We start from the raw sequence: 22,295 nt of genomic DNA, 5'->3' as shown, positions 1-22,295 counted from the left end.
TGCATACCTGTGGTCTTGCACAATGTCTAGAGTATTGTTTTAATAAATACTTATGAGTTGAAATGAAAATTTTGTGCAATAGCATTTATGTCCCTTCAATGGAGGAAGGACCAGAAATGCTGAACCCTATGTGGTACTCAGTTTGTAACAACCAGCATTTCAGTTGAGCTCAAATTAATTCCAAGGCTATTTCTCACAATACTACCTGGATTAACAAATACTCTGGGGTCATTTCAAAAACTAACCTAGTACACACAACCCGTGGGCAGGTTTGTTTGTCTTCTGTGAACTTAGAGCATTTATATCTTAACCTAGGAGGTAAAGAAGGAGGATTTTTGGAGTAGAAGGAAGTTCTAGACTCACAGGGACTTTATTGTAGAAATTGCTATATATTTAGCTTTTGTGTGTGAGTGTGTGTGAAAATTGATTTTTTTTCCATCTTAAAATAAGAGCCCATCTTTCTGTCACTGGAATTTGGAAAGTGTTGGCTTCCAGTGAGAAATGTGTGGTAGTCAGAGAACTGAGCATATGCATGTTTTTTATCCTATTCTTTCATCGGATTCTTTCTGCATATTTTTAGTCAAGTTGCATGATATTTCTGTCTCATATTCTATGTCTGTGAAGTTCACTGATAGTTTGAGAGGACTTCATCTCTAGACCCTGAAAGGGTCCCTGAAAGCTTTTCAACTATTAGCAATACAAAAAACAAGGAACAGAAATTCAATATGAAGAAAAGAAAGTACACAGCATGCCTAATTTTTAAAAATGTGCTATTTTTTTCTCCTTTGTATTTCATTCAGGTTGAAATAAGACGGATTGGAGAGATATATAAGATAAGGATAGGACATGATGGAACTAGCGGGCAACCCGAGTGGAACCTGCAGAGGGTAATCTTGTTTTTTGTTTAATGCCTTGTAGTTATTCTATAATGAAAAGCAAGCAGGCCATGTAGAGCAATGAGGAAGATAACATATTTTACTAAATGCTGGAAATAATGTGAACAAATGTTTTACATAACACTTTAAAATGTTTTATTCTTGTAAAAGTTTTTTTAAATGGCATTTTTATAGTGATTACAAAGGTATAGTTATTACAAAGGTATTATTCATCATGGCAGAAAATTTGAAGAATACAGTGAAATGCAAGAACAAAAATATGTTGTTATTCATTAATTTTAAGTGATTACTCTGGTAGTTCATTTTCTTAAAATCTTTTTTTTTTTATGGATCTCTCTCTTATGCCCATGTACTTTCATTCTTTCTAAATATGCATATATATATTTCATGTGTATATAATATGTAAATATACATTTATATTTATAAACACATGTATGTATTTATACTCATATTTTATATATAAGTAAATTTATTTTTTCCTTTTTAATGAAATTGAATTATGCTATGTATGCACTTTTGGATTCTATTTATTTTTTCATTTTTACTTAATCATGGCCATAATCATAAGTTTTTATTCAGTGCTTATTATATATCCACTGACTTACAGATACTACTGTATTATGCCTAACAACAACTATTTGATTTAGGTATCATTAATATCCCTGTTTTATAGATAAGAAAACTAGGCCTAATAAAATTAAATAATTCTACCAAGATCATTTAGTAAATTGTCTTATTTATTGCATGATGAACTCTAGAGGCTGAGCTCTTAAAAACTGTTTTTGGCCTTAAGTCTGTTTTCAAAAAGAGATATTGCTGGGTATGGTGGCACACACTTATGATCCCAGTGACTCAGGAGGCTGAGGCAGGAGGATCACAAGTTCAAAGTCAGCCTCAGATTGGGGATGTGACTCAGTAATTGAGTGTCCCTGGATTCAATTCCTGTTACAAAAAAAAAAAAAAAAAAAAAAAAAAAAAAAAGATGGCAATTAAACTTTTAGTGGTCTTGATTTTTCCAAATGGAAGCATTAGATTATAGTGGAGTAAGATAGTTTGAATTATAGAACATCTCTCCTCTCTGGCTCTAAATACTATGTCACTGATTCCATTATAGTACAAGATGTGTTGCTTTAAAATGTTTGAGGTTTAAAAATGTGGATACTGCTGATAGAATCTGACAAAATGTTTTTCAATTTTAAGTGTTTCATAATCTTATCTATAATTTTTATTGTTGTATTTTTGGTTGTGTATTGAAAGAAAATGAGAAAATATTAAATTTGCTGAAATATTAATTGAATAGTTTTTGTAGCACACGCATAATATAATGAAACTTATTCCCTTTAGTAACAGGAACAGTTGAATACATTGCAGTCAGCCAGGTATTTCTGAGCACCTAATATACACCTGACAATGTACCAGATGCTCTGATGAATGGGAGGAAATAAAATATATTGAAAGATTTCAAAAGAGAGACAAGGAATGACCTATTCAGCAAATGTACAAAACCCATGGAAACTTCAAAGTTTTAGTAAAATTTCAACTTTTATACTTGTGAATTACTGAGAAAGACACATTTTTGAAAAAAAGAAAAGCCACTTAGGAGTTAAGTTATCCTGTAGTAACTGGTGTAGATTGTACTTTCTCTGGGGCCTTTGAGAAGAGTATTCAGGGTATTTTTAATTTTTTTTTCTTTTTTTAAATTTTGTGGCCACATACCTACCAGAGTCTGGGTGATTTATAAAGGAAAGGAGTTTATTTAGCTCATGATTCTGGAGGATGTAAGTCCAAGATTGGGTTGCTGCATCTTTTTCATGCTATCCCATTGCATGGTGGCAAAAAGTGGAAGAAGGGCAAGTGAGTGCCTAGAAAAGGACAAAGCACAAGGACCATCTTGCTTTAAGATAACCTACTCTTGAGGTAACTAATCCAGTCCTGTGAGAGCGGCATTAGTCCTTCCAAATGACCTGGTCACCTTTGAAAGGCTCCACCTCCCAACACTGCCACCATGACAATCAAATTCCAAAATGACTTTTGGAGGGGACAAACCATATTCAACCATAGCAAGTTGTACAGCAACATCACCATACAGGGATTCTCCAATTGGATGGAAAAATTTCTCAAGCAGAGACTGTTGGAGGAAGTTCCCAGAACCAAGGGAGGGATTCCTCTGCTCAGTGATAAAGGTATCTGTAAAGATCAAAGTCAGTAGGACATTAATTAACTGATTCAACAAGTGAATTGAGCATCTAGAACTATAATTAAACCATCAAATATTTTGAAAAAAGGGACATTTCCCACCATTTAATTTATTTTTTATTTTGAAGTGATTTTAAGTTTATATAAAAAATAAAAGAATAGAAAAAAATTACCTGATTTCACCCAGATTTGCCAGTTGTTAACCTTATATTCCATTTAGTTTATTATTCTGTGTTAAAATATGTGTATATGTGTATTTTCATCATTTGAGAGACATTATCGATGAATTCTAATGGTACTTTAGCATGTGCGCATCTTATTCATCATAAAAGTTTTATCAAGTTTAGCACCCATTGATGATTCTTGCCTGAATCAATTATTACTATGATGGTTGCCAAATGGTGATTTTCTGATCCTGTTGTTACTTCTCCATTTATTAATTGTCAGTCTACTACAAGATAGAGCTTTCCATTCTTCTTGCTTTAAATCTCTCTCTCTCTCTCTCTCTCTCTCCCCCGCCCCTCTCCCTCTCCGCACCCCCCTCATACCCATGCACACAGATAGATGGACAGAGATATCTGTAGGTTCTGTGGATTCTACCAACCACAGATGGAAAATATTAAAAAATTATGTCTGTACACAAAGACATTTTTCTTGACTTTATCCTGTAAGCAAGATACTATGACAATTATTTATGTAGCATTTATATCGTAGTAGTATTATAAGTAAGCTAGAGATGATTTAAACTGTATGGGAGGGTGTAAATAGATTATATGTAAATACCATGTCATTTTATATGAGGGACTTGAATATTCATGGGTGTTAGTATCCACAGGGTCCTGCAGTCAATCCCCTGTGTACCAAGAGATGATTCTACCAGCAACTACTTATAGATTTTTATTTTATTTGATAGGTTTAATCTACCTTTATCATCATTTATTTTGATGCTGAAATCTTCCTTGATTTGGCTTTTTTAGGTCCCATATCATTTTGACCTCTGACTATCCATTCTATATAGGCTTTTTTACTTTTTCACATAGAAAGACATTTTAGGCTCATCTAGTAATTTCTTTTCCCCAGCTCTGGAATCAACTATTTTCAAGAAGCTCTACTTTCTTTTAGTGCAGAATAGTATTCAGAAACCAATATTTATGCGAGACATACAGAGAGAAGTTATTTTTCCCTCTAATGCCCACCCACCTCAGCCCAGAGGCCACTTCCTCTGATGTGATAACCTGGCTGTGCATCTACTTTCCCAAGATTCTCCCCACTAAATGTTTCCATGGTGAAATGAATTTGTGAAACACTGAGCTTTTCATTCTTCTCTCAGAGAGTCAGAGTGCATTATAAATATAGTAAAGGCTCTGAGATGCCCTGTGGTAAAGAAATCTGTTTAACAGCATTTCCAAAACTAAATTCACCATGGGGCCATATTTTTCAGGTAAAAATCTATTAACATTTTATGAAATAAATATCATGTATTATTATCGGGGCTTGAGGTGTTTGGGAGCTAATCTAAGAAAAAGATATGACCACAGGGCAGAGGCAGTAGCACACAAGTTTTATTGGGTAATGCCTTGATAAGTTTGGTGTGGGGGAAGTACCTCCTAGCACGGCCCATCCAGAAGCTTCCCTGCCTGGATGCTCCTTAAGGAAGGAGGGCAAGGAAGCTCCCCAGGAGTCTGGGTGGAGTCTCTGAATGCATAGCAGGGAGTATGTGTGTCGGAGAGGTCTGTAGGGCTGTGGCCACAGTTGGAGTCTCATAACAACATGCCGTATCTTAAAAATTGAACAGCATCAAGGTGAGGTTTTTGTAAGATGTGAAGAGCAGGCAGTCTCTAAATAGCTAAAGATTTATTTTGGGGATTCTTATTTTATTATAACAAAAATTAAGATAATTTAAAAAGTTATCAGATATGTAAAAATTTGACTTTGGCCTTCATGAACTTTTGTCCTAATGGGTCTCAGCCTGCATGAAGAAATAAACAATGTAGGGACCAGTATACACAGGCCACCTTTGGCTCATTTATATAACAATTAAACACTAGGAAAAACACTTTAATATTTGTATGAATACAATCATAGTTAACAATATAGAGAGGTTTATAATTTACATGACTTAGAAAATGACCAACTAATATGCTAATCAGTTCTTTTGAGCTCTGTAGGCCAGTGGAGAGTTCTGGAAGAGGTGATCAATTCTAGATCCCAAGGAAAACGTCTTCTATACAGTCCTCTTAATATTTTCCTTTTATTGTATGAACTATGCTAATCAAATTAACTTAATATTTTAGGACAAGTCAGAACCAAGACAATTTTTGTTTACATTTCAATGTGTCAGGGTGTAAGAAGGAGAGGAACAATTCTTTCCTTGGGCTTTGATGATAAAATAAACAATAGCATAAAAGTATATATAATTGTACTCATAGTCAGAAATTTCATCAAGTAAAGCTAGCTAAAGTACCTACTATGCAGAAGTGTTCTGCTAGATGTTTGAGCATGCCCACATGACTGAGATACAGTTCTTGTCTTCCAAAGAGTTCATTCCACCATTAACCTGACTGTAAACCACATTGTGTTTTGGTCTTCCTTTAGAGTTGTAATTTTAATTCTCTTAAACCAGTGAAATTACCTCTTTATCTGTCTTTCTGCATCTGTCTTCTGAAAGATTTATGGAAGGAACTAAATTGATTTCTCCCTTTTTCTCAGGCTCTGAGCAGAAAGGTTGGGTAACCTGAGAGGTGTTATAACCTCAGTGTTGAATTTTAGTATGTTAATTCAGGCATTGTAAGTATCACCATATGTCTGTTCCAGTCGACTATTTTTAGGACTTGTATTTAACTACTTGGCTGAAATTTCTTAAAGTAATCCAGGAATTTTAAGTTTCTAAGAAGCCAGGAGTGAGTTTCTAATGGTAATGTTCTCTTGTGAAACAACTAATATTTGCTATAGTATATCAGCAGGGGAAGATCAGCAAATAAACTCTAGTTTCTATCAAGGCCATGTCCAAAGTTGTTTCTTTTCATTTAGGAAATTTAAAGCAAATGCTGAATATTTTATGTGATAAAGACACTACTGTTGCCTTTTTTATTCATTTTTTTAAAAGGAAAATATTTTTGGAAATTCACCCTTTTTCTTTCCTTCATTTATTTCAAACAACCTTAAGTTTGGCTTTGAAGCTTGATATCAGTAGATTTTTTCCATCATATTGACCTTTTATACTACTTAATTTTGGTGGTTCTGTATCAGAGCTAAAGCAAAAATCAAGACTTTGGGTCTTTTTAATATAGAAAACAATTTGAGATGATATCTCAATCTGAAAGCCTATAGGAAACACCAGTTTCAAAAAATAAATGGTTGATTCTGTAATGATCAAAGGATTATCTCTTATGTACTGAGAATATCAGAATGTCTGCCATTATGAGGGTATGTGCCATAAGGGTTTTCTCCCCACTGGTTGTGATGAACTATTTATAGCCAGTGACTTATTGTGGTTACCAGTAAGATCACTTTGGGGAAATTATTATTTGGGGAAAACCAGTGCTTCTAAGAAGTGTTTGTAGAAATTATTTCCTGCATCCCAAGTTAAATGTGTGAAAACCTACTTTTCTGCATTATATTTAGATTTTGGGCATGACCAGCTACCCCATTTTCTGATGCTCAGGCAATGTGAGGCTCTTGGTCTTAAGTGTTGTATCTATGATGTCATACTGAGTTTCAAACTTTTCTTTTTCCATGATCATATGGTTAGGAGTCTTCTTGGAGGTCTGACTTGCTATCTTACTCATATTAACACGCATCAATCAATGTTGCTGTCTACAGTACAAAATACTACAATAAAATATTAATTTGTCACTAAATTCATTCCAATTCAACTTTTTGGTCGTTTGACCCAAAATAAGATGGCTGTAACTGAACATAGTAAGAGAATAATTAACTTCGAATATTGGAAAAAAATAGGAATGCATTTTAACAAATGCTGTCAGATAAAACTAATACTTGTTTTTGAATTTTAAATTTTCTATTTTTTCTTCTCTGCCATTGGCTGTGATAATTTTAAATTAGGGTAATAAATTTTAGAGTTGAAATCCAAAGACTTGAAAGATGTTTAATTTCTCAAAAGTCATCATTTTCTCTAAGTTTTCCCTGTTGTAAAATAAAGCACAATCATGCTTGCTCTATCTCACAAGTGAAAAAGTTAAATGGAACTCAACTAGAGCCCTTGATTCCCCACCCAACCTGCTTTTCCCTCAGTCTTACTCACCTGAATAGATGTCATCACCATCCCCCTAGCTATCCAAATCAGAACCCTACAAATTTTTGTAGACTGTTTCTTCTCTGGCCTCCAAAATCCAATCTCTAAGGAAACTGTTGACTATTACTGAAGTATATCTTGATTTTATCTGTTTTCTCCATCTTGATGCTATCATTTTAGCCCAAGTTGCCATTTTTTCCTCAACAGCTGCTTCAAGTCTCCCACAATAAATAGTCCTCCAACTTCTTTCCCCCACCTGCTGCGTCCACACTTCAAAGAGCAGGCAGAGTGATCTTTCCTGAGCATCAATCCCATCACATCCTCCCCTGTCTGATCTGTACCTTGCCCACTTCTCTGAACTGTTTTCATACCTCTCTGCCTTGTCCATGATGCTTAAGCCATACTGGTCTCCTGTTTCAAAGTAGTCTTTGCCTTATCACCCAAAGTGAGCACCCAGTGGCTCTTGATCACATCAGCCTTGTTTATTTGCTTTATAACACATCATTCATCTTATAATTTTAAATTTTGTTTACTGTCTGACCTCCATTAAAAAATGAATAACAAGAGAGGTGGGAGGGGTGGGGGGGAAGGGAAAAAAATAACTGAATGAATCAAACATCATTACTCTATGTAAATGTATGAATATGCAAATGGTATGCTGTTACTCCATGTACAAACAGAAACAACATGTATCCCATTTGTTTACAATAAAAATAAATTTAAAAAATGAATATTATAAGAATGGAACTTTTATTTTTTTTTAATCATCTCAAATCTTAGAATGATGCCAATCAGGTAGTAGGTATTGGATAAATATTTGTGGAATGAATAGCTTCACTGAACATATTTTGTTCACTTAGTAAATGTTTATGCTATATGAGGATTATCTTGTAGCATTAGTTTTAATTGAAGGGGGATCAGATAGTTGTGCTTGGTTTTTAGGGAATGGGGCATAATCTTGCATGGCTGAGCCTAGGTGGTAGGGGCAAATGAAGATATAGCTAGAGAGTAAGAGGTCTGGCCCATTCATGGAGAGCATTGAGATGAGACCAGTGCTCTGGCGTTTGCTTCTTCCACTTGTCAGCTGCTTCTGCACATGCTACATGTTACTCGGATAGATTGATTCATACACAATAGGAGCTTTCTTGAAAACTTTTGATTCTTTTGAGCCTTTGAATTAAAGAGGATCATAGATTTTGGTGCATTTGTTAGTATTTTTAACCTACTAGAACTTGTTATGATATAATTTATTTCATATAAGCTCCAGGAAGTCTAAAGATTAGCTAGGAAAGATATGGCTTTATTAATTAATTAATTTATTTTGAAGTTTTAAGCCATCTCATAAATATTTCTAGTTCCTTTTCATTTTCAGTTTTTCTTCATTTCAGGGTTCCAGAAAGAACCATTGAAGGGAAAGGAAAAGTTCTGATATGCAGTAAGAAAACTAGTTTGTTTTTGAGGATTTTCTAGTTCAGTGAGCAACAGGAAGTACCAGCTTCTTCTCACAAAATCTCCAGTCAAATGTTTAATCTCAAAAGACTCCAGCAGTTTAGAGAAACATCCTCAAAGTTGTGCCAGCTTATTTGAACCAAGGACAAATTCGTGTTTTTGATAGTCCCTCTGTCAGTTTTAAATACCATCTCTGATCCTCCTTGTCCAGTTGTTGTAACAAATAGGGTGTTTGTACAAAACACAGGAGGAAAAATGGGGAGATTTAGAGTCTAGTGTTTACTCTGTGTCTGATTGGCTGGGATACTTAAAGTGTTCTCTGAAAATGCATTGAAGCCTTATTATATTTTTGTATTTCTGACTACAGAAAGAAAATACTAATGATTAAACTTGGTAATCCCTCTTCCCTCCCTAAAATCAGATATTGTAAACTGCTATAAACATTTAAATGTCCAACACATGTCTTGGTGAGTATTTTTTAGAAAAAGCTTTATATGCATTGAATATATACCAGGAATATATTACACATATTTTTGTTTTATAGAACAAACGTTTCTAACACTTCAGAGTAGAATTTCTAAAAGCAGTTTTCTCAACCTTTCTCTTCGTAATGAATTTTTGATTGTACATTCAGTGTCAGACAACTGGCCACATGTGTAGCTCTCAGAAAGTTGTGTGTGTGTGTGTGTCTGTGTTTAAACTTTGACATTTTATCTTTTTTTCCTCTAAGCCCTAAGAAAAGACAAGATGAATTTGGGTTAAATAAATACTTAGTTTTATAAAACAAAGCACAATGTAGATTGCAATAATTATTGTTGTCTATAGCATTTAGTCTCAATACTAATAGTCAGAAGAGATGTGACACCACGCTAGGGTGACTGATTACTTTGCCTGCATGACCCTGAGTGTTCTGGCCACAGGGATAGCACCCCTTCTTTCTACTTGATTCTATCCTTATTCCACTGGTTACGTTGGTTGACATTAAAGATATGCAGAGAGAAGAGTTAGGGAAAGGGATAAGGGGAAGACATTATCAAGAGAAGTAAACCATGGAGGGGAGCTGTAATGGTACCAGCACCTGCAGTCTGGAGAGGAAGGGACACCTTTTTCCTTATGTGTTCCTGCCTGAGGTAAGAGGACCAGAATGGGAGCCATCTTAGGGAAGGCATGCAAGGACTCTGCAGTTGGGGATCTGGGAGACTAGCCAAGCAGGAGACCTTTATTGTGAGAATGTGAAGAGAGAGAGAGAGAGAGAGAGAGAGAGAGAGAGAGTGTGTGTGTGAGAGAGAGAGAGAGAGAGAGAGCGCACACGCAGAGAATTCTAAAGACTTTTCAGGTCTCTTTCTTTTGAATTTAGAGATTTTGCCTTTTATTTGTGAATCCCTTGACTAATGAATTCACAGAGGAGCCCAAAGACAGGGGACAGGGGAAGCAGCTTCAGATTGGATTAGGGAAGGAGAAACAAAGGAAACCATTCTTTTTCTTCCAAATGACCCCAGCCAGTTCACCCAAGGAGCATGGAAGTTGGGATTTGGAATTGAAGTTCTTTTTCTGATTAGAAAGAACTGAGCTTTTGGCTGATGTTTTCCCTATGCAGTACTAGAAGGATGTTAGAAAGAGAGGAGCCACAACTAATCCCAAATAATAGTTAAGAGTTCAGATGTCTCTATGGTTAATTTTGATGCTACTACTGAGAACAATAAACATATATTGAACACTCATGATCTACATTACCACTTTTAATGCTTAAAGCACCATAAAGTAGATACTATAATTAACCCAGTTGAGGAAATTGAGAATTTGAGAAGACAAGCCACTCCCACTGTCACAGAGCTAGTCCATGGATCTAGGAAGTCGTGGTCTGACTGCCAAGCACCTGTACCACCCTCTTCTTGCCAGGCTGGAAAATCAGTTGTTCTGAAAGGACACTCTCTTATGAAACCCCTGGGTTTCAAGCCCCACTCCTGAGAAAGCTTGGCTTTGGGAAATAACTTGCTATGTCTAATCATTTTACAAACTATTTTCTATACGGTTTCCATCTCATTTTTTAATACACAAAACATTCTTCAATCTAGTGAGACAGTTTTCTAAACAAGAACCTAAGGATCACAGGTCATTTGTGTAATTTCTACTTAGTAAGGCTCTCCACCTGTAGGTAGCAGCATCAGGAGAGAAAGCAAGGTCCCTTTGAGCCCAAACCAGCTTCTCTTCTACTTGCTACATCCTTTTTCTGATTCCTGCCATGAACTACCACATGACTGGGCTTATACACTGTGTTCTTCCAAGAATTCTGTCCTCCTTTCTAATTTTAACTAATGAAAAAAAATTTTTGCATGTGAATATAAATACAACTGAAGATAAGATCTATGTCTGTCTGTCTACCTCTCCTGTATTTACCTGTATCACTCTATCTAATGCAATATTTTATTAAGCAACTGTTTGTTTTGATGTCCCAGGATTTTTTAACCTTGGCACTATTGACATTTGGGGCTGGATAATTCTTTATTGTTGGGGGATGTGCTGTGCACCGTAGAATATTTAGTGTCATGCCTGGCTTCTATCCACTTCATGCCAGGAGCAACCTCCATAATCGAGTTGGGGCAACCAAAAATGTTTGAAGACACTGCCACATGCCCGCAGGGGGCAAAAATCTCACTGGGTTGAGATCCATTGCCATGTGCTTTTATAGCTTTGTAAAGAACAAATAAACTTAGATTCTTTGTTTTTCTCTTTTGAGGCATTATGATTTTGAGGGTAAATGGAACTCACCTGGAGTTCCCACCCCAGAGGATTTCCAGTGGTGGTAGTAGTATTGAGCTTAAGTCAAATTGGAACTGTCACCAGTGAGTACCTGTGAGGTGGAAATCATAGTGGGACTCAGAAACTTGAGGCTTCCTTCCAGTTTCCATGAAGGGTTAGTGTGGAGGAAGAACCTGATGAAGTTTTAAGAAGATTGAACTTATAAAATCATTGTATGTCAGGGAGAAATCTTCAAGTACAGAATCTAAAAGACTCTCATTCATCTGTTTATGACCCCTGTTTATCATCATGATGAAACAATGTGATTCGTCTGAAATTATTCTGTCCTGATCTTTGCATTATTTCAAATCTATACACAACTTAGTATGGATTAATTAATATGCTTTTTTAATGTAGTTTTCATTTATTTAAATATTTTGAGTATATACCTCACAGATTATCTATAAAATTTCCCTAATGGTACAGAGCATTTCTCCTAAACTTCCAACCATATCTGTGCAGTGCTGTGTATGTCCACATGAGAAATATTGGTGTGATGAGGTCGAGGTTCTGTGTCCCCCCTCTCAGAGTCATCTGTAACACAGACAGATTAGGTCTGGGTATTCCCCTGCCTCCTTGATTTATTAAGGAAGCTCTTTTTGTTTAGGAATTTTGTTTGTTTTCTGGCTCCTAAAGAGTATGTTCATCTATATATCTTTAGGGAAGAACATGTCTTTTGCTCCAAATAAAGCAAAGTGATAGATCTTACTGGCTCAAGGAAGGGAAATAAATTGGATTAGACACCCTCTCTTACTACTAAAACCTTAGCAACAAGATGGCCACACAGAGAAGTTCAGGTATAGGAGAGGGCCACTCTTCTTTCTTTCACTCGCCACTGCCATCTCTCCAGTTTCAAAGTAAGCAAACCCAGGTTCTGTATCTTAGGACCACTGGAACAACAGAGGTTTCTTATGATTAGATTGAAGGTAAAGATAATTGTATTTGAGCATTGTGTCTGATTGAGATCAAAAAGCATATGAATCCTTATGATTGTTCCCTTTTCTTGGTGTCTCAGATTTTTCCATCTTATTTCCTTAAAGTGTAATACAGTCCAAAGGACATTTTCAAGTTTAGTAGCATGTATTATGTTATTTTATATTTATACATGTAAACACACAAATTTGGCTAATGTTAATATGAAGAATTTATATAGTTTATATAAACTTTTCCACATTTCTTACATATAATATCATCTATTCTCTACAATCTTGTGAGTGTTCATTTCAGAATGTCTTACCTGGAGCAAGTAGAGATGCAAGCAGGCATTAATAATTATTTGTATGATTTAGTCTCATTACCTGTATCGATAAATACCCATTTTATTTAGCTACTCAATCTTCATTCAGCAAAACACCCAAGGACTGACTTCTGAGAGCTTGAGTAATTACCAAGATAAGAAGGACATGGTCCTTTCTCTCAAGTCAACAAAGGGAGTTAAGTCACAAATGAGTAGGCTGCCAGGTATCAAAAAGGAGGGTTGCCTGACCAGACTGAGGCTCACAGAAGACTTCTCAGAAGAGGACACACATAAGCTATGTAATGAAGGATAGGTCAGCTCATCATGGGAGAGTCAAAAGAACACTGTTGTGAGTAGAGATTCAAATATGGATGAAAACCCCAATGAGAAGAAATGAGTCCATGGTGTAGAACCATGAGCATTCAGTAGGACCAGAGTAAAGGATAAGAGAAGGAAGTGTCCAGAAAGAGTAGGACCCAGCTGTAAGCTACTTACTGTATTGGGATTTCAAATTTTATAATATACGTAAGACTATTGAAAAAGTGTTGAGCAGTGTACAAAATGATAAGATTTTTTAAATTTAGAATAAGCTCTCTTGAAACAGCCCTAAAGTCAGGGTTGTAAAAGACTGAGAGTGGTCGACAATGCAATATGGCAGCAGACTCAGAATAAGCACCTGAGAAGTGGTGGCATTTGTACCACCAGGTGCAGAGAACCCAGAGGAAGCTGAGGAGGGACACATGGCTTTTTAGATTATTAATGAGTATCTTAAAAGGAGAAGGACATTTCATTCGCTGATGGGAAGAAAGGCAAGCAAGTCCTCTGCCAGTGTGCTGAGGTGGGAAGGAGAAGACAGTGGGAAGGGGAACTTGTATAAAATAGCCACCAAGAGAGCAAGCCCTAAGGAGGCGCCCAGCGAGCATTCATTGGGCAGGAAGGCAAAGGCACCGCTGGAACACATGAGCCCTGTGTCTGCAGCAGCTGAGGGCTCACTCACAGCCTACAGATGAATAAGTACGTTTACGAGGTATCGGGAAGCCTCCTCTGGCATTCCTCCTGCAGATTACTTTTTTTGGTCATGGCCACAGGCAAAATTGATATCTTCAAATAAGACACAGTTCATTTCATATTTCTAAGCCTTTATTTTCTTATCAATAAATTTTAAGAATTTTACCAGTTTATTTGGTGATAGTTAAAATATGCTTTAAAAAATCACTTGACATATCCTTGGGACATATTGATCTAATAAATCACAGCCACTAGCAAACACCACTATTACCACCAGAGTGCAAAGTATACTCCTGTAATCCCTGGGGTTCATTTTGAATTCTGAGTTCTATGAGAGGTTGGAAGCCTTGCAATTTGATCATTGTTTCTTCTAATCCTAGGTAACTATGCAGCACATGAGGAGCAAGAAGAAGCTAGATTTTGTAGCCAACGTGTGTCTTTCTGGGATCCGAGCAGATGGGGACATTGTCTGTGAGCTTCCTGTAATCAAAGATGGACAACCTATTTTTCCATGTGTGTTCATAGTCTTCAGAAGCATATATTACACATTTAAGTTGCTTTATAGCTTCTTGAATTTACTTTTGAACTATTTAGTTGGAGAATATTTTTCCTGCTTCTTAAAAGAGTTGTTTTATCCACTGAGAAGTGACTTTTTCAGTGTTTCAGCATAAGTCAGTGGTGGATCTGGAATTAAACACATCTCAAAATGGTTCTTATGGTCCAACAAGTGTCACAGAGGCTGAGGCTGTGAAAGATGAGAAATGTCATGGCTGTGTCTCACCTGGCTTTGCCTGGGGCCAGCTGATCCCCTCCTGCCATCACCTCACTTTTGATTTATTTCCACATCAAAACTTACATCGTTTTAAACTTTAAGCATTGTGTACAATATCATCTTCATCCTTACTTCTAAAATAATAAGCATAAAATGTCCTTCTATGTCATATGTGGAAGAATAGCCTTTTAAAAATCTTTCATTTTTCCTTTTGAAAAATGTGTAAACACTCTGCACATTTGTTCATGATGTGAAAATACCCATTTAAAGCTAAACATAAAATTCAAGTGTCAACAATTAATAAATGGGTAAGTGAATTAAATAGACACTTCTCAAAAGAAAAAAATACAAATGGTCAACCAATATATAAAAAAGTGTTCAACGTTCAAAGTCATTATACTATAGTGATATATGCATAACCCATGTTTATGGCCTAGGTTTCCATCAAGAATGGATAAAGGGGTTTGGGGATACAGCTCAGTTCGTAGAGTGCTTGCCTATAAAGCACAAGGTCCTGGGTTCAGTCCCCAGCACCGCAAAAAAAAAAAAAAAAAAAAAAAAAAAAAAAAAAGCAGAAAGAATGGATAAAGGAAATGTGGTACATATACACAATGGAGTTTTATTCAGCCATGTAGAAAAGTGAAATTAATGTCATTTGCAGGAAAAATGGATAGAACTTGAGAATATTATATTAAGTGAAATAAGCCAAACTCAGAGGGTCAAGGTCATATATTTCTCTCATATGTGGAAACTAGAGCAGGAAAAGGAATAGAGGGTGGGGGGTGATTTCATGAAGAGCAAAGGGAGAGCAGTAGAATAGAGGAAGGAACCGGGGTTGGGAGGAGAGGAAGGGAATTGATCAAATTATATTGTTACATTGTGCATATACTTATATTTAACCATAAATCCCACCATTATGTATAACTGTATGCACCAATAAAAAACGTGGAGGAAAACAATCCAAGGACAAAAGTCTTTCAATAAATACAAAATGTACAAATTAAAAGGTTTATCATATAGTTTTTAAAAATACAATCTGAGGACACATGAATTTGATTTCTGTTCGTATGAATTCTGAGGTAATAGATTTCCTCTTGTTTTCTCTCCTTGCTGCTTTGCCAGTGGTGAGATACCATGTTGATGTCTATACTGGACTGTTAAAACAAGACAAAACGGAATCTGAGGTCTCCCTCTGTCTTTATGGGGAAAGGGGAGACTCTGGTCTTCGGCTGCTGCGCAAATCCAACATGCCCATGAGATTCCAAAGAGGACAGGTAAGGCTGTGTGAAGGGCTTTTCCAGGTTCTTGGCATCCTCTCTGTTGCTGGTCACATGTGATTTAAGATCTAAAAGATGTTAGACACTTTTCAAGTATTAGTTTGGTGACATCTTAATACATGTTTCCTGACCTTTCTTCCTAAGGTTGCTGTGTTTTAGAAATTCTTCTTGAAAGAAAAATGGGACACTCTAAAGCTATAATGAATAATGGAACAATGAAAAAGATTGAAAATTTAAAAAGACTAAAATATAGTGATAAAGTAAGAAAAAGAACAAAGTGAATTGAGAAGATGTCAAGGAAAACATGCTGTCTCAGGATTGAGAGCTATAAAGCATTATTCTAAAAGGTTAGATCACAGAAGGACCATTATAGGATATTTCATATATTTCATGTTTTATATGAATGGACTTTAAGAAACTTTATTTACATTCAATACTCTTCATTACTCCCTTTTGCATGCATAATTCCTTCTAAATATTAGATGTTTGAGAATTTACAATGGGAAATCTATTAACCTAATTTTTAATGTTACTTGTTGCATATGGAAAGAAGGAAGTACTTAGAGATCTGAAATTAATAGTTACCCAATGGTATATCTTTAAGAAGGAAAATTCCATAAACCAGTTAGAGATTGCTGTCTCCCAGACCTTTGTTGTAGTTTATGAAGTATAAAGAAACATCAAAGATCTTCAAGCTCATCTCTGCCCTTATTTGTCATCATAAATTGGACAGAAGCTTTCACTGAAATAAATAGGAAAGCTAGTTCTGCTTTGAGTGAGACAAAAACAAAATTATGCGTAATTTTTTGCTATCACACCTGAACTAATTTAGAACAGAAACAAAATTCTAGATGTTGTGATGTTATTAATATTATGCTAAATGATCAGTGACATTATCCCCTGAAAGACACTGCTAGTTTTGCATCAGCCCCAGACTCCTCGCCCTCCCACTCTGTGATAAATGGTGCTGGCTCTGCCACTCCTGGCTCCTGCTAACTGACTGGCCAGCATGTAGTATTTGGTGGCAGCTCCGCATCGTGTGAAGTTGCTAAGATGTTGCAAGTCATCTTCATGATTGATTTTCAGTGCATCATTGTGTACAGCATTTAACAGAGAGTTGGTAGGGTATTTTATGGACTGAAATTAAAATTGGGTAGGAGGTATAGTTGCCGTCAGGGTATAAACAAGAGTAAAAGTCTGGGTTTAATGGTATCAATTTCGAAAGTTTTAGAATCAGAAATACAAAACTGCTTTTCTTCTTTGGTTCATTTTTTATTTTACATTTAAAAAAATTTTCCCTCAATGCATGGAATATAATGGAATTGCCAAATGGTTTCAAGAGGCCTGTAGTCAAGAAACCATGGTAACAATCTTGGTGTTTTATTATTAGCTTTATTCCATATCAGCCACAACTCACATCACAAGACCCTGATTGGACTGGTTATTGTCATTTTCTCTCCATGATGTCCAGTGATGTCAACAAAGGCAGCAATGTTAGTAACGGACCCTATTTAATTCTGTGTTACAACCTGAGGTTGGTTTAAGATGCAAGAAAAATATTGTAGTTTGAGTTTTCCCCAAAGCAAACCATGAGCCACAGGCTTGGGTGCAGGTAGTTTATCTGGGTAATGATCCACTAAACCCACAGAAGTGAGGGAGTGGTGATGGTGAGGCAGGAAAGGGAGAGAGGCCAACATAGAGGCACTAGTGAGCTGCTTGCTGTGGGGCTTTGTACTTGGGACCTTCGGAGAAAACCCAGGGCACATCCCTCAGAACTGTCCCATCATGTGAAGCCTTCAGAAAAATGAATAGGAGACCTAGGAGACTGAGTTGGCAAGTGGTCAATAATCCCGAACTATCAACCAAAGCAGCAGATGAACCTAGGGATGGTCCCAGAGGACATGGGAAGGGACATCATCTGCATCTGCTACAACAGGTGATGTGTGTTATAAAATGTCCCCTTGCAAAGGTACAGTAGGAATGAGAGATAGTGAAAATAAGAGTATCAAGGCACACCCAGGAAGATGTATTAACAATTCTCAGCTGGTTTACAGAAACATCACCTTTGAACTAGTAATGGTTTTCGTCTGGCTCAAACCAGGGCAAATTTCCATCAACAATAACGGACCAACAATTTGAGATGCAGGTAGTGCATCTGAAATTACCAAAATGAAATTTAACTTGGTAGCAATGCAGACAGGATAGGCAATCCATCTCATCTTGGCAACACAAACAATACTGGATTTTTATTTTTACCACAAAACAGGGTAATGATGGCTAACAGTTTACTATGCCTTCTGGATACTTCTCAAATTTAATGAAATTCATCACTCTTCCTCAGATAATTTTAGGATGATTATTCTCAATAACAACAATATAGGAGGAATCTATGTAGGAAGTTCTTTTTTATTCCAATCAGAATAGCATTTTCTTCAGGTCCTACATCTCTCCGGAAACGTCAGTGCATTTTTGACATGACAAACCAATTCTGTTTAGGAATGAGGATTACAGAATTCCCTTTCACAACAAACTCTATTTTTATTTACAGAGGAAAGTGCATGAGAGGGATTTATTAAAGAAAGGAAGGAAGGAGAGTGAGAAAGAGAAAATTGTCCACATGCTTCAAAGTATCTCATCATTCTGGAAAGGAAACATTCACATTGTGCCACATGTTGCCAGCCTGACCACCCAGTGAATTGCTTCTCAGGGGGAGGGGTAGAAATGAGAGAAAAGCCATAGACTGGAAGCTTTTCTGTTAGGGTTTGTTTTTTACACTGTATAATGCTACAATGGAGAAAATAAAACTGCAAGAGAGAAAAGAAACAGAGCCAAAAAATATTTTTAATAGATAAAAAAGTAATTTGCTTATTTTTCTTCCTTTATTGCCCCTTTTGATGCTAACGGTAGTAACATTATCTCTTTTAAAGTACTGTGCTGTTTCTGGCAACCTTGGGCTATTATTATTGCCAACATTTGTCATTTGCTGGACTCTAGTTATTTCCATGGGGTTTTCTGTCTCTTCCACCAGATTGATAAATTTCAAGTCGAAGCAGTGTCGCTCGGAAAGCTGCAGAAGGTGCTATTGCACTGTGAGGCCAGTGACAAATCACAGTACTGGTACTGTGACAAGGTCATAGTCCGAGAGCCCAGTACACCATCCGAGTTTGTCTTCATCTGTGAGAGGTAATATGGGTCTAGACCTATGGTACTTCAAAGGAGTGTGTGTGGGTATGCGGGTGTGCGTGTGTTTATGTGTGTGCACACTTGTGTGTGTGTGAGGTTGTGGGTCCATGGATTTGTGTCTTTTACTCAGTACTGAACATTATACAGCACTGATTGCTTAAGTAAATGGTCTTTTGCAAAACATTGTAAGGAAGTCTTATTTTGTAATTACTTAGTGTCAGGATATTATATGTCGCTAGAGTTTCCAAAGTTTAATACTGGAAATCACTGCATAAATAATGAGAATATCTGTTTAAAATGTTGATTTCTTTACATTACTAAAAAATTAGTGTTACGAGGCTGGAGAATTTTAGAGAGAAGAACTTTTAGAACAGAATATGTGGAAGACAGGGAGTCAGATCTAGACAAGTTGTGTTGTCCATTGGCCCCATAAAGGTAAGTCATGGAAGGAACTTCCTTCATTCCCGACCTTGCCCTGTTGCCTTTAGGCCTGAGTCCCAGAGCCCACATATACTCCCTTGTGCTCATCAGAAATTCAACATCTACTTGCTTAAGGAAGAGGACCTATTTTCTCAGGAGAAGCCTTGCTTTCCAGATGTCTGCTGAGTCCAGCTATCCCAAGAAAACTCTCAGCTTTGGCATTTTTATTTTCTTGATCTCTTGGTCACAGGGAATGGGCAAGCCTCAGTCTCAAGAATGGGATTGCGCATGAGCAGCTTTCTGCAATAAAAATCAATCTATTGTGGGGGTAAGAAACTGGGATACACTTTGGAAATTTTGAATATTTAATGTTGTGTGCTGCCCTATACCCACTTTTCCAAACAGATAATCAATAGGAAATAAGGCAAAACAAACAAACAAAAACAAAAAAACAAAGAAAACAAAGCAAAGCAAAGATAGGTAAGCAAAACAATTGGAAATTCCAAGGGTATGGATTTGGAGATGCCAAGACAATTGTAACTTTAAGTACTAAGCAAAAAGTTGAACAAAAAATAATGAGGTGATTCAACTAAAAACACTAAGGTCATGCCAGTCAACACTGCAGACACCAGGGGATTGGAGATGACACTAGATGAGCAGGAGCCATGAGAATCACAGTAAGCCCTCCTTCTTCTTTGTCTCTTTAGTCATTAAGTTCAATCAATTCCTCTTCCAGAGGGCCTGTTAGTTCACCCTTCTTTTCCCTTACTGCCTCTGCCCTTACGGATGCCCTTGTTTCATCAATACTAGATTATCACAGGAGTCTTCTTACTCTTCTCCAGTCCTCCCTACCCAGCACTTCCGAGCTAATTATACCATGATTACATACTAGCATTATTCTGATTTTACCAGATTTTCTTCATTTTGAATTTTATTGTTTAATATTTTTATTGGATAGTTTTACCCTAAGACTTTTCAAGAAAAAAAAAATGCAGGGGAAAATATTGTCCTTAAAGTTGAAATTACGTCACTCCCCTGTTCAGAAGTCTTCAACCATTTCTAGTACCTACCAAAAAAAACAAAGCAAACAAAACAAAAACAACAGCTAATAGCATGATCTTTCCAGTGAAGGCTTCCTATTTTCTGACTCCATTTCCCCCTTCTAATTTTATAACTGTCCTCTTACCAGATCTCAGTCAAATCAGACCACCTGTCAGGAGCTGAACAAGCTCCGTTCTACTTTGCTTCTCGGGAACACCCTGACTTATGCTCCTATCCTCGTCATAACCCAGTCAATTCTTTAAGGTCCCATTCCGATTCAGCTTCTAGCATGAGAGGCCCAACCAGAAAGTTCTTCTCATCTTCCAAGGTTACTCAGAGCTTAGCAGAGCACAGGCCTCCCCATCTGACAAGGACAGGCAGCACTGAAGAGAACTCGAGCATCTCTTCTGACCTTGCTGCCACCCGCAGGGCCTGGGCATTTCGCGGGCTGGGTGGCAGATGTATCTTAGTTGCCACATCAAAGAACCAGAGAGTTATCCATTCAGGGCTCTCTCCTTATGTTCTGACATACTTTGTCATATCAATTCAGCTGAAATTTCTTAAATATGAAATCTCCCAGGGGTCCTTTAGATGTATTCACCACCACTGTATGACTGCTCATGCATTCCACGCATCAGTGTGGCCCCTACCACCGTGACCCCTCTGCCTCCACCCACCCCTTAATGATTCCTTACTTCTAATTTGTGATGCTAACATGGTCTCATCTGGAAGGAGGAGACAGAGTGATAGCTTAATTAATGCCATTGGATTGTATCTCAAAAAATTATTTACAGAATACATGAAGTGAACAATAATAATATAATAGTTATGCACCGTCCTGATGTATCAAATGTTGACATTTGAGGCCCTGCACACAGAAGATCTTAAAGAAATTGTAGCCAATGCTCATTCATGCAATACTCTGATGAAGAAAATAGTTGCCCCGAATCATTATTTCCTATTCAGTAGTTGTAAAGAGACGGGACAGATCCTGCTTCCCTAATTCTTTTAAAGAAGCACAAGAGTGTAGATCCAGGAGCAGAAAAGGGCCCAACAGGTTCCTTTCTACAATAGAAAAAGACTCTGAAGCCAATTACAGTGGCTTCTGAGCTCCTGGAGCCTTCTCTCTGCATGTGAAAAGTCAAGGATAATGTCCTCTAAGGCAGATGGAGTTGGAAGAGACCCTTGGGTACACACAGGAGCTGCTCTGGGTAGTCCTGGTAGGGAGCTCGGAAGGGCACAATATGAGTAATTTTGTTCTGGAAAGTAGGAGGTAGAAATGAACACAATACAGAAAGGAAAAGGAAAAAAAAATCTCAGTCATGTTCCTGGGAGCTTCCTCAAAGAGCAAAAAAATTATAGCACACCTGAATTAAGGTGAAAGACTGCATCGTGCTCATTGGTTTTATGAACTTTTGAGGGAACGCTGAGGTGAAATACAGAACCGACCAGTGAGGAGGGTGCTTTCTTCTAACCTTCATCTCATCTTTTCCCTCTTCCACTGAACACCCACATCCATATGGTTTTATTTTACTTCTATACCTGAAATACTGTTTTTATGCTTTTTGTATAACCAGTGAATTTCTACCATAGAAGCATTGGCCATTTGAGGTTTGGAGCAAGAAAAATTTATATTCAAATAAGGTCAACATTCAAGAGACTTTATCCATTGATTTGAATGTTCTTATTTATTATTTGAGTTAATACCTTATGGCTGCTGAGATAAATTACCACAAGATTAGTGCTTTTTTTTTTTTTTTTT

At 36.9% G+C, this 22,295-nt stretch overlaps 1 protein-coding gene across 5 annotated transcripts in view; it reads left to right on the top strand.

The window, feature by feature from the left end:
* Rp1 (RP1 axonemal microtubule associated) overlaps positions 1-22,295 on the top strand; it is a 316,770-nt gene that overhangs the window by 193,239 nt on the left and 101,236 nt on the right. For all 5 annotated transcript variants that reach the window (XR_007109811.1, XM_047561225.1, XM_047561216.1 and 2 more), the window contains 4 exons: positions 801-887; positions 14,221-14,353; positions 15,735-15,886; positions 18,918-19,072. Coding sequence is in view for 4 of the 5 variants with exons in the window: in XM_047561225.1 (XP_047417181.1) it covers positions 801-887; positions 14,221-14,353; positions 15,735-15,886; positions 18,918-19,072 (527 nt within the window). In the remaining variant the exon portion in view is untranslated. The remainder of the gene's footprint in view (positions 1-800; positions 888-14,220; positions 14,354-15,734; positions 15,887-18,917; positions 19,073-22,295) is intronic.

Source organism: Sciurus carolinensis, chromosome 1 (assembly GCF_902686445.1).
Source record: "Sciurus carolinensis chromosome 1, mSciCar1.2, whole genome shotgun sequence".
Classification (NCBI taxonomy): Eukaryota; Metazoa; Chordata; class Mammalia; order Rodentia; family Sciuridae; genus Sciurus; species Sciurus carolinensis.
Note: the sequence above shows the minus strand (reverse complement) of the source record. Positions and strands in the feature narration are given on the sequence as shown.